The sequence below is a fragment of the Anarrhichthys ocellatus genome, unplaced genomic scaffold, assembly GCF_004355925.1.
Source record: "Anarrhichthys ocellatus isolate YVR2014 unplaced genomic scaffold, GSC_Weel_1.0 scaffold102, whole genome shotgun sequence".
Classification (NCBI taxonomy): Eukaryota; Metazoa; Chordata; class Actinopteri; order Perciformes; family Anarhichadidae; genus Anarrhichthys; species Anarrhichthys ocellatus.
In genome coordinates this window covers 950,095-963,525 of record NW_022280132.1, presented here as the reverse complement: position 1 = coordinate 963,525, position 13,431 = coordinate 950,095, and the positions used below count along the sequence as shown (strand labels likewise).

At 43.5% G+C, this 13,431-nt stretch overlaps 1 protein-coding gene across 1 annotated transcript in view; it reads right to left on the bottom strand.

Annotated features, from left to right (window-relative positions):
* kifap3a (kinesin-associated protein 3a) overlaps window positions 1-13,431 on the bottom strand; it is a 28,822-nt gene that overhangs the window by 4,677 nt on the left and 10,714 nt on the right. Inside the window, exons 11-19 of the mRNA XM_031876029.1 lie at window positions 11,362-11,462; window positions 8,874-8,982; window positions 8,655-8,767; window positions 8,122-8,287; window positions 6,463-6,588; window positions 5,860-5,958; window positions 5,113-5,198; window positions 3,034-3,223; window positions 2,885-2,942 (exon numbers count right to left, since the gene is read on the bottom strand). Coding sequence (XP_031731889.1) covers window positions 2,885-2,942; window positions 3,034-3,223; window positions 5,113-5,198; window positions 5,860-5,958; window positions 6,463-6,588; window positions 8,122-8,287; window positions 8,655-8,767; window positions 8,874-8,982; window positions 11,362-11,462 — 1,048 coding nt within the window. The remainder of the gene's footprint in view (window positions 1-2,884; window positions 2,943-3,033; window positions 3,224-5,112; window positions 5,199-5,859; window positions 5,959-6,462; window positions 6,589-8,121; window positions 8,288-8,654; window positions 8,768-8,873; window positions 8,983-11,361; window positions 11,463-13,431) is intronic.

Below are 13,431 nucleotides of genomic sequence, written 5' to 3'. Positions count from 1 at the left end.
GCCCCCCCCCCACCACCACCTCCATCCTCCCCGCGTATCTGCACGTCTCACCTGATCGCGACGCCGTTCTGCTTCTCCTTCCCCTTCATTTATTTCGTACCTCGCTTCTCTCCCCGGCGCCCCGCCACATCCTGACAGCCTCTCAAAGCGTTCAATGATCCTCCTGTTGGTGCGTTCACAGGGGCACACTGTCTGTGTTCCCAACCAAAACGTCCCTGGGTTCATGTCATCCCCTGTCTCTGTCTCCCTTCATTTCCTGTTTTGTCTTTATATTATCAACTGTCCAATAAAATGCAAAAAATGTCAGAAAATATCTTTGAAAATAAAACAAAAAAATGTGCAACTATAGCAAACTATTTAAAGTAAACTGCACTGAAACTTCGCTAAATTAGCATCAATAAAAACAGCACAAATATATGACTGAATATATATAAAGATACATGCTAAAGTTTTATAAACATGAAATTAAGAACTGTGCGGAGCATTATGAACATTAAATTCATTTTTGATAGAATAGCCTGTCACCAATACAGCCAGACTGATATTTGAGAGTTCAAAAAATCTGATTACGATGTATTGAAAAGTTACTTTTAAATAAAACATTTAGTGTCTTGGACAGAAAGAGCAGAGCGACCTGCTCTGACTACTGAGCGGCAGCTTCCCTCTTTCTATACACGGACAACATATTGGTCAGATTGATGATCCCTCTGGTCAGGAATGAATAATTAGTCTTGAGGTATTAATTTAAAACCCATTTTACGATTTGCTTAGGAAAAAATCCTGTCCTGCAATTACTTCACATATCAGCACACATACTGTATACATCGATGTGAACTCAACTGATAATCCTCATTGTACAAAGTTGGTATAAAAGCTCATTCTGAGTGACTGTACAGTATTATGTCCATTTAAAAAAAGGCCCCATTCACACCATGTTTCACACATAGTTTAAAATAAGCAGCGGAGCTGGCTTTGATTATTATGTTAACCTGGATCACTCAGGAGTACAGCGGCCAAATTAAAACAGTCTCACAGACGCGACTCCCCTGGCGCTTTCAGTATATTTAAAAGGTATCAGTTACAAAGCTGAGAGAGAGAGCGAGAGACAGAAGGAGAACAGAAACAGACAATAAAGAAATGAGTGAAGGGAAGTCAGATTGGGATTTCTCTCTCGCTGGACTGGCTGACTGTGTCGTGGATTCAGCCACTCACAGTCAGCCTCTCAACAACCGCCAAATTAAACATTCCTGCCGGTGAGGGGGGAGAAAAAAATAAACATCGACACAAGCTTTATCGCACGCAAGGAGACGTTTGATAATAAATAAGACAAATTACTCACAATAAACTCTCTATTTCCTCAACTATTCATCATCTCAGCGGCGTATCGAATTAGCTGCCGCTCGATATTGGGACCAAAAATCGGACTCGCAGTCCATCTTAGTGATAACAGGACTGATTTCTAATTCCCAGGCTTCAGTTTCATGTTTCGCTGTGGAATGTCAGCGGCGTATTGGGACTAAAGTAGCTGATATATTGGAGCCAAGGAGGAATGAGGGAGAGAGAGAGAGAGGGAGAGAGAAACATGGAGACAGACGGACAGCCGGAGAGTGTTTGTTCTCAAAGCTGGAGTACTGCTGTTCAGGGTGAAGCGATGCCTTCTGGGATTGGTGAGGCCTGTTGACTCAGGCCTGGTCTGGTTCAATAACACAGATCAGCAAAAAGTGATTCAGAAAAACAATACGAGGGGGCAGAGGCTGGCTGGCGGACGAGCTGACTGAAGGTAAACACTCACAGTTTAGCGTTTCCTCTCTGACACAGCCAGTGTTTCTGGACAAAGACAACCTGCCCAGCTGACAGACGTTTATGCTGTGTCTGAGTGCAGGGTTACCAGATACTGAACCCCAGAATCCTAGGTTCGCTAAATATCCATACTGGCTAAGCTCCGAGGATAACAAATGTCTTCTTTTTCATTAGCAAGGAGCAACGTAAAAAAAATTCAAGTAGCAGGATTCTCCTCTTTTTCAGCTGGCTGTTGCCTTCACCATATGAATTGCCAAATATTATATCAGCAATGAATGAAACTCATCTGTTTTCTGGTTAATGTGCTCTATGTAAGGTGGTGTGCTCACTCCGCCACAGATTTATTAGAGAAAGAAGAAGAAAGCGTCCCTCTCCAACATCCTTTTTGGCATTGCATATATTTTGAATTGGCCTATTATTGTTATTTAGATTTTTATATTCAAACTCATTCCTACTTCTTTTAGCAACTGATGCACAGCAATTTCCCTCTGGATAATTAAAGTTATGTTTTGCGTAATTGGGCTATACAAATGACTTGAATCTAAATGTAATTGTTACATGATCCACCTCCGTCTGAACTCCTTTTCTCTTTCTGTGTGTTGAGGGAAAAACCCTGCACTCACATGCTGCCGTGTCTACATGTTAACATGGTTACTAGACTATGTGATCTTGCCTCGTCATTCTGGATATGGCTTTCTTGACAGGCTCCAGGACCAGCAGATGGATTTAATAATAGTTTAAGGGATAGAATTCATGCTAAAACCACATTTCTACTAGTCACACAGTACTGGTCCTTTTCTTAACCGACAAACGAAGTACACAACAGACAAAGACTGCTTGACAAGGAGGGTGTTGTTTGGTCCAAAGTTTGACTGACTGACTAAACAAACTGGCACATGCACCAGAGTTCGTGTGAACCAAACTAAATGGGTGTAAAAGCAGAATAATTTATATTTAAATGTATTCACCGAAAAATGTTGAAGCTAGACGATTTTAAAATGATTACAATTCTCAAACTGGATTTGAAACCAGATTCAGTTTTGGTGAAGTGCTATTATTGTGAGGTGAAGGGAGAGCTCCAAACCTGCTCAAGTCGGTGTAGAACTCGGGACTGATGGCACCGTCTGCTGAGATGATCCCCTCTGGATGAAACAATACAAACGCTCGTTATAAAGCTCTCATCCCACTCTCGAGACAACAAAAAGGCAGACCGTTTTTCAAAGCCCTCCGTACCGGCGCTGTAGAACAGATCGGGTCTCTCCAGGAGGTCTCTGTCCCCGATGAAGGATTCTCCGTCCTCCCCGTACAGGAAGTCCTCTTCCGCCTCATCCATTGGACGGTTCTCCACCATCTCCAGCCACTGGCAATTGTACCAGCGGAACTTCTCATTCTGGATCTTCTCTCCCAACTCCTCGTCATATTCCTGAAGCGATGTTGGAGGGCAGAGAGGTTTGGGTGGAGAGAGACAAACATTGTTGTTATAATGCTGCATTTCCATTTCTGAATGCACAATTTAGAAAATGATTGGAATGTACCTGGTGGTAAGAGCAGTGAGACAGACGTCTTATCAGAGTCAGCGTTGTTATAGAGGAAAGGATTCAGTTTATTGGCAAACATTTTAAACGCTATACTGACTGATACTCGCCACATGACACTTATTTACAACAGTCAAGTAAGGTCAACAGCCCCATATCAGGCACACGCCTGTATGTATGACTGTCCGTCCTCACTACAGCTTATAAAAACCTCTGTTTGCGTGTGTAGCTCGGGCGGAGGACGACCACAGAGCTCTGTTTTCTTTTCCCTGCGGGGGCTGAAGGGGCAGCGGTAAAGGCGGCCTTTGAGACTGCGACGCCCCGGCCTGAAGGATTAATCACTCAGATGCAAAGCAGAGCGCCTTGGGATCTGACAGCCGGCCGAGACCCCGGACTCAAACGGGCCCATTGACCGTCACACAGAGGGCCCCGCCCAAAACCCCTGGAAGTGACAGTGACACATTTCTTGGCGTGCGGATTAATCACAGGCTGAAATAGCAAATATGCTCTTTTATTAGCTTAATATGACTTTATAATCAGCTATTAGCCGCTGAGCGCATGACAGCATGAGCTCATCACAGCAGGGGTGAGGAAGTGCATTAAAGTTTTGCCAGTTTTTCAACTTATTCCTCTGGAAATGTGGCATCACTGTGAATTAGGCCTGTGTCCCACTTGGAGCATCTACAAAGGTCCTTGTGCGTGTGTGCTTGTACATGAGCAGGGCCACAATGATCAAAGAGCGAACATCTCAGGACTGCATAGTTATGGCGTGTGCTGCCAAAAGGATCCCGCACAGCCGAGCAGTAATGATCGTGTGTGTGTGTGTGTGTCCACAGCTCTGCTTTCTCTCTCACCTCTGCTGTCCAGCCGCTGACACACTCCAGAGCCCACCGGCGGCCTTTCATGTGGTTCACAGCTTAATAGGTCTCACTGATAATTTCAATGAAACACTTCCTTCGCCCCGCTACACTGGCTGGCTGTAATCTACAGCTAATTACGCTGATCTGAGGTCTGGCAGCGATCACGCACTGTCTGGGAGCTGACCACACCTGTCAGTCACAAGGTGATTCCGGAGTTCATCGGTTTGGTAATCGCTGATGTCAAATGTGACGCATCAGGAGAAGGTGAGAGTGTTTGACTGGAAGACTGGAAAAGGTCAAAACGTTCCATGTTTGTATGGAAAACGAGCTGTAGAACACAGTATTCTGGAAGACCTGTTTTAATCTGTATAGAATTGGAAATCTTAATTTTAATCTAATATTTCATTCCATGACTTGCAGCAGTGTGAGTGCAAAGCTTCCAAATGTTTTTGAACACCTCCTATCCAAGGCTGTATTACCAATCAGGCAAAGTGAGGAACTGCCCTGGAGCCCCAGAACCCCAAAAAACATCTGATTCCCTGCGTTACAATTGGTGTGTTGCTCTTCAACCTGTGAGACTCCAAATCAGTGCACCTCTTTGGAAAAACACCATAAAACCAAGTTTACTTTGGCTTTCTCTTCTTTTATTTTATAAAACCATAATATTTGTGTCTATTCACCTTGTTTCTACAGACCGTCTTCTGTCTTTTTAAAGAAATATAATTTCCTCTGTATCTATTCTTCTCTCTTTAAAGAACTTTGTGAAAAATTTGAATGTATTTTAAAAATTTTTTTTTTTACAATCTGTTAAAAAAAAATAATACTGAATACTGACTTTTCATTTCAGCATCAAAGCACCACAGGTCCTACAGCTGAAGTGTTGAAATGTTATTTATGAGACATGGTCAGTTACTCACAGCGATGATATCCAGCGTGTTGTTGCAGACTTTGCGGATCTCGGCGTTGCTATCGTGCATCAAGTCGATGAGGTACGCAGGCGCTTCTGAGATCAGGACTCAAGGAAAGAAAACATTTCATCCTCTCAGGGTCGTTTCGATGCTGAATCAATTATTTTGTCTGTCCCTAATCAATCGCAGGGGGAAGGATGGGGATGCGGTGGTACTGTGGGAAGGAACAACCGCTCCCCACTCTGTCATTTGAAGACAAAAGAGACCGGAGACAGGTGCCCTGCGGCTGAAGGAACCGCTGTCTGCATTTCCTGTGATGAAGTGAACACTTTCCTCCCACAGCGGTGCCTAAATCAGACATTCCCGTTATATTCTTTACGCAGAAAGAAAAACATCAATCAGAACATGCTGACAGAGAGCATATTTGTAATTTGACACAAGCCGCCACCGACCACAACTGTGTACAATTACAGGCAGCTTAAAATACCCAGAGGGTTAAAAGAAGAAGAAGAAAGAACGAGGGGTTAAAAGAGGTTGCTATTGAGATGCAGATGGGACCAAACAGTGAAGATACATACAGGGCAGTACAAGGACTTACCACGGGGACAAACACAGAGCACCAGAGAATAACTGTGGAGGAAACATACAGGCAGTGTACATGACAGTCTCATAACAGTCTTCCCATATCTCACGTCTCTAAACATGTATTTCATCCAACGGGACAGAAACGTCTGCGAAGCTTTGCAAAAAGGATACGAGTGTCTTTGACGATGACGTCCCTGGTAGCTTTGTGAAAGACCATCTGGTAGAAGACGTAGACAATCTGACACACAAACTCATCATCCTCTTGACGGGCTAAGATGGAAACAAGTAGGGAGGGGAAAAAAAATTAAGAATGATTTATTTTAAAAGTAGATAACGTCATGTGTCAAAAATGTCCCCTGGAAATTTTTCTCCTGAAAAAGGTAAAAAACGACTGTTGTAATGAACATGATATAATCAATATACATATTGTTTTCAAACAAAAAAAAAACGAAAACGAAGCAGCAATATGATCATCCGATTGTTCACATTTCTTCTTAAGATTAAGAAGTTTTATCGCCGTTTAGTTAAGATCAGTTAAGGTGGTTTACTTAAATAAAGTAAGGTGGATAGAACACAGATTTAAAAGGCATACTCCAGCAATTTAGTATTGTACTTCATTAAAGTTGGGGGACACAGATTAGAAAAAGAAGGTGAATATCTGTGTAGAAGAAGGCGCGATATCCTGACTTTTAGTCCATAGAAAAACAAAATTAAAGATACTACATGGTACATTTCATAATGCTTTGGAAAGCTGTAGTAGGATTTAGTTCTTACCGTTGAGCAGCTCAATAAGAGCAGCAATGATCCCAGACTTGGCCAACATGGCTGCACACGAGTCATCCATGGACACGGTGCCGATCATGATCACCACCTCCAGAATGAGGTCATCCTCAGCAGAACCTGACATCAGGGAAAAGTGCAAGTTGATCGGATGACCGGCAAAAGAACCTCATTGATCGTCTTGACACATTTGGCCCCTGATGTGCAGAACAGAGTGCTGAGCCAGGGGAAACACACGGTGCTGCTGGACCTCAGTCTTTTGACTGCTGTGTCTTAATACCAATGCAGTCCAGAAAACTATGCCTGGGAAACATCAGGTTATAAATAAAAGGGCTGTTTTACATTTGTGTCTGAGGACATCTATTGACTTTTAAAGGATCCCAAGAGGCTCATTTTAAGATCAATAAATGGCTCATGGACGGTTCAGTGGCGGCTGTTAGCGGGCTGGAACTTACTGAGGATTGCTCAGATCTCTTTGTGAAATCATTAAATTCTCAGACTGTTGGAAATATGATCAGTTTTACACCCTCACCATGGCCATCAAAACTTAATGCAACTGACATGTGGCCATAGCACCCGATATCAAAATCAATTCTTGATTAGATTAAAACCCATTATATGAAGGAACAATTCGTTAAATTAATACGATTTTCAATTTTCCCAACGTTTTTGAATGGCTGCTAAAAAAATGTGAACTTTGAATTCTTCTCAAAGGTATCAACAAACTTGTTCTGGTATCGGAGGTGAAACTCTGGTACTCCGGTATCGGCACTAGTAGCAAAACATCAAATGACACCCTAAGAAGCGGCACTGGGCCTGCCCTGGTTGGAAAAGAAATATGGGCAAACATCAAACTTTGAAATAAGCCAGGGTTCTTGTTATAGACTTCAGTTAGATAGGTCTTCACTGGTCCAACATTTGGACTTCATGTGAAAGGAGAACCATAGAAAACCCAAATCTAATGTGCATCATCTTAAATAAAAAAGTCTCAGTTCAAAAAGGGCCCAATAATAATTCATTTAAAATAATGAAGCAGCATATAACATATTGACATACAGTCCGGAGACCTGCAGCAACACCTCTCTACTGTTGTTGAATGCACAGATATAATTTGGACCCAACCCAAACCATGTCCCAGATCAGGTCTTCATCACGATGTTTATGGTTAAATAAGAAAACATAACTAGTAACTTATGTAATGTTTTACATTCATGTTACGTTCCAACTTTCCTGTCATTCTTTATTGTTTACTATCCTACAATGCAAAAACAATAAAGTTCAATATATAGCACTAGACTTTTAATTCTGCCTCAATGAAGATAAAAACTGAGGGTTAGGAGGTCACTGGTCCTCAAAGGTAAAGATAAGGCCCAGACCCTAATGAGGGTCCTCTGTCGTCATATCATCCACGACCAGTGACACCTCACTGATAGTGGGATGCAGGTGCAGTAGTTAGAGGTTAAGACGGGGGATGGGAGAGACCTGGCGTCTGCTTTTAAAGGTTGATAGATGAGAGAACCGTGGCAGGGTTATCCTTGTATGCAAGCATTACTGCATGTCTTGCAAGAGTGGGTTTAAAAGATGTCACAAAAAACACTCTCAGATGGTGCAGCTGATGACGACCACAGAGGTCCATGTAGTCTTCACACACACCTGGTTTAATTCTGTCTTTCAGGTAGGGCACCAGGTTGTACTCCTTGAGGACCAGAGCCCAGTCCAGGTCGGCGATGGTCAGATTGGCCAGCGTGCCCAGACACTCGATCACAAACTCCTCCGCCTCCTCCTCACTGATCTCAGCTGCCAGGTCACCGACATGGTCCTACCAGCAGACAGACAAAGCAAGATCAATGAGAGTATGGAGTATGTGCTCTCTTTACCTTCACCTAGAGGCTTTGTCACTACATGTTCTCTTTATATGAATGGACAGAGGAGAGTGTTAGTGAGATGTAAGAACCAGGCTGATTGGACTGATCAAGCAAAAAAATATATAGTTTGGCAAAAGTACGGCAAATTAATAATCGGTTAATAAAAGAGGAAGTGTAATGTTGCAATAGACACTGAGTTAGCCATGGGCCCCTGTATTTCTTCATACTTTGGTGAATCTCAAAAAGTAATTTACCAAAATGTGTTACTTTTGATCAAACCGCTCATTGCTTTGAGGTCATGACTTCAGTATCAAGACTGACCAGGAAGAGGCTCTTGGTGGGTCCGTTGTGCTGAGAAAGGTTTCTGATCATCTTCATCACCAGAACATCCTTCAGCTTCACAGCACGCTTCATCAGCATCTTCAGACCGTTGCCTAGGGCAACAAGGAGGTAAAGATCATCTTAGAACTTAACGACATCAGAGTGGGATAAAATGCCCTTTTCCATATGTTGCATTTAAGGTTCCTTTGGAGCTCCTACCTTCACAGATGACCTTTGCGTTGCTCTTGTTAGCAGCCAGGTTGATGCAGAGCGAGATGAGCGCAACATCCATCGTCTCCTCCCCACAGTCAAACACCATCTTCATCAGCTGTCAATCACAGGTGTTCCACATGTCAGTTAAGCTCTTGATTGATTCATCACTGAGAATCAAGACAAAGTAATCGATAACACACCAAAGCAGTCGTGTCAGAATAACACAGCTGTATATCAGCGGTTCAGGGTGTTTATGTAATATGCTTTGGAGTATTTCTTCTCTGATGTGAGCTAAAAGGGAGCAGCGGTTAGTTCCCGAAGACAACGAGCGACATGTCTTCATGTTGTGTGTGTTTTTGGTCGTGACGTGTCATTTTGATGATTTTCGTGTCGGGGTTTGAGCCCTGGAGTGTAAAGGAGGGTGAGGAAAAGAAATGAGTTGAGAAAAGTGAGTTTTTGAGTTAAAGAGAGAAAGACAGTGTTTCGAGATAAAGGCAAGCGTCATTCCTAACTTCTCAAACACCCACCACCTCCTTCCCTCCCTCTGTCCATCTGTCAGTCTCTCCTGCACTGATTTAACATTAAACAGGAAAAGCTTTGAGTAGAGGAGGGGGGGGGGGGGGGGGGCAGAGGTGCACTGCTTCCCTGTGAGGAGTCAGGAGTTAAAGAAAGGCTGGGCCGGGCCTGGGTTAGGTATCACATACCAGGGGCCCCGGACCCCAAATCAGCCCCGTCTAGACTCTCTGGCACCTGCCTCTGCTTATTTACCACAGACAGCCACCGGAGGCCCAGTCAGGGCCCAACGCCACGCTGCAGTCCAACCAACACAGCCCCCCCTCACCTCCATTCCTCTCCTTCCTCACCCCTGGCATCCCTGCTCTGGAAACCCCACGTTGAACACCAAACTGTGACCCCATTAAAAGCTAGAGAAGGGGAAAGGGGCAGGTCAGCTACTAGCCTGGGAAAGCGATAAAAGAGAGGGGTCTTAGAAGTACAAACTAGGTAGAGAGGATAAAAAGGTGGGAAATGGGGCGAGGCAGTTTGTTGAGGATGGAGGGACATGTAAATATCATATGGCACAAAAAAGGTTTTGGTGTGGGGAGTTGGACTTTGGGGAAAATAAAAAATAAAATGTAAATGAACCACTGAAACTGAGACAATGTCTACACAAAGAAAAATAATGTTTTTAAAGTGTGACTATGACACTCTGATTGTTTTTGCAAATATCTGCATCTGCACACGAACACCTGAACAAAAGGAAAACGATTAAATCTTGTCTTCTTAGTCAAAAACAACTAACTGTTGATCACAGCAAACATCTGCTGAGCAGGGGGACAGACACTTTAGTGCAGACAGCATCATTATCTCACCTCTGCTTGATAATGAAATGCTACCTGTTCACCTACTGAGACGTCAATCAGAATCACTAGGTTGATGTGTGATCAGCTACATTGGCAATTGAAATGAGTGATGGCAGGCAGGGCTGCTACAAGGATTTTAGAAACACCAAGTTATTAAGAAATCAAAACAAAAACCATAAAAAATTACACTTTTCAATGATATCTTTCTTTCACACTCTACATTATTATGGTGGCAGGTACTTTATGCAATTCTGGTGGAAACAAATGACTCATTTGAACCCTTTTTATATTCAAGTATGCTAAAACTGTCCAATGTAGTCCAAAAATAACAACTTAACAACTCCTCATGTTATTAAATTCCTCAAATAAAGTGAGTTGTCTTCTTAATTATAGTCAAACTGCCTCTGACCTCAATTGAGCGATAGATTTTTATATTTATCCACTCCCGATTAGTGGGACTAAAGGTAGAAGAGGGTTGTGAGCGGGCCTCGGGGCGGGGTCGGAGGTCACATCCTGGTCATGCTGCTAGCCAGCCTCCTTTCTACCACACAGGGGAGCCTGGGGTTCAGATCTGCTGCTGACGTGACCTTCTGAACAAACAGCCGACTCCCCCCGGCCACATCTGGCCGGCATTTACACCCAATCTCAACAAACAAACACAACGCACATTTAGCTAATCGCCGATGATGAGAGGAGCGACTGACCGGGTCAACTCAATCAGGAGGGAGTGTAACTCAACAAAAATGTTCTGATCGAAAGTTGAAAGAAACAAGCCTGAGGGGGTTTTGAAATTAGGCGGTAAACTTCATTTTCATGATCACAAATCCTGTCTCTGCGCTGGCGTCCCAGTTTAGAAATGCTAATGAGGAGTCGAATATGCGGAGAAGATACAGAAATGGATGAAATAGCGAGAGGATGTTTTCAGGAAAGAGAAGAAAAGAAGGAAAAACAGAGACGTCATCACAGCGAGAGCGAAGACTGAGCAGCAGTCCTCTGGTGGTTTATGGTTCCAGATGTGGCGCGCGTCCCTCCCTCTCGCTCCGTTTCTCATGCATCAACTCCCGGGTGCCGTTAGCTGCTGATGCCAATGTGTCTGTCTTGGTCTGCTGGCGTTGTACATTAGCCAGTCTTACCTGCGGTATGCAGTCTGTGTCGGCAAACATGGACTTGAATCTGTCGTCCATGCTGATGTGGTACAGAATGCACATGCTGAGCTGTCTCTGGGCCTCGTCAGCTGCAACATAAACAGGAGGAGGGAAGTCAATGGATGAATGACTGGTTGTGCCGTAACGCTTCGCGGGATGCCAATGACCACATCTAGGAGACTGGTGTGTTTTTTGAAAGTATTAATGAGCTCAATGGCCTTTTTAACAGCGATTCCTGTCGAAGGTCAAATGGCATTCGGTGCAGAATCAGAATCGGTCGACTGCAGTTTCTCAGTTTGTTGCGTCTCACGGGAAGCTCTTTTGAAGAAAAACAACATCTAAACGTTGAATGTGGAACTGCAGCAGGCGACTGACTGAAAAAGGCCAGCTTTCCATGCTGCATAAATGGAAAAAAAGAAATCTAGATATTTTCTCACTTACCTTTTTTGTGCAACTTTTGATATATCCAGATTTCTGTCCCAAAACAATGGAAGTAAATGGAATTGTTGTGCTATTCACAGAATTTGGGGATACGTCTGACAATATCATATCTTTTTCTTATTGTCAACAAATTCCACGTGCAGACCAACAATGAATCTACTAACAAGTGATGTATCTTCTTCCTCTGTGCCATAGAGCTCAATTGTTGTCCAAAACTATTGAAAACGCATCAATGGCTCACACTGGATCACATATTCTTACTTTACCACGAACACACACACTGTAGGTCATTTTGACTTAATCCCACATACACTGTCCTGCTGCACCAAATGTGGATTAATCCGCCACTGAAAATAGTCCCAAAATGTACCCTTTCCTCTTGTTTGAGTAAGTAAACCAATGGGTTTTGAGCTGAGAGCCACAGACAGTATTGAGAGACAGACTAACATGCTGTTCGTTCGGCTCTGCACATAGGATTTATTGACAATAAGAAATGAAAACAATGATGCCAGGCTTGAAATCATGAATAAAAAGAATCTCTCCTCTCCCTCCAGAAACAGTGACCCAGTTACTAGTAGGGATACTCCACAGACCTCACTGGGAACAGTTTACATAGGGACCATTTCTTCAGTAGAAAGCAGTTCCAATGAAAACAGATCGGTCTGTGGATTATCAAGGTAACCGGGACACTGTCTGTGGAAAGACACGTTCATGCTGAATTCTTTTTAAAGCTGCATTAATGATTTTTCTGCTACTTAAGAGGCAGTGGAACAAGTAGAAAACCTCAAAAAGCTAAATAAATAATCATATTCACCTCCATTGCATTGATCCAAGAGACAGATCTCTAAAAAACCTGGACTTAAAACCAAAACTATCTGCATAGATAGATACTGCTAGAGGTTAAGAAAGAAAATGTGACTTTTTAGTAATTTGGGTGAACTGTCCCTATAATAAAATGAGTACATTCCCTGTCACTACACTTTTGTGAGCTTATCAAGCCCTGGAAGCAGCATGGAGGAGATAAAGAGAGAATGGATTGAGTGTTAGACTGTCAGTGAGCCCAGGACCTTTATGAGTTTGGCCTCTGACCAGAGCAGGGGGGCAGGAGGCCTGGAGGAGGAGCCAGCCAAGGGGGGATTAATAGAGTTCAGACCAAAGTTTGACCCGGGAACTTTTCATTAAGAGAAGTGTTAAGAGAGAGGCTCCTCACTGGACCAGAACCACCGACAGACCTGCAGTAATGCCCACCAGCCTCCAAATCCCCAACCAGGTCCAGTTAAAACTGGTCCCAGCCGTGTTCAGTCACTGGCCGTACGGGGAGCCTTATCGCTGAGTATTGGATCCAGATGTGCTCAGTGAAGCCTTGGAATCACAGGAGGGAGAGACGGCTTCTAACTTTAATTGGGAAAACAGGAGGAAGCATCAATTTTACTGCCTTAAATATGTTAAAGCTACGCCGCTCGCTGCTCTGGACGCAGCCAGCGATTGGCCAGAACATGTGCGTCTCATTAGCGATCCTTTACCTCAACTAATACCTTGAAATGCACATGAAAACAACCAAGCACGCACGCACACACACACACACACACACACACACACACACACACACACACACAC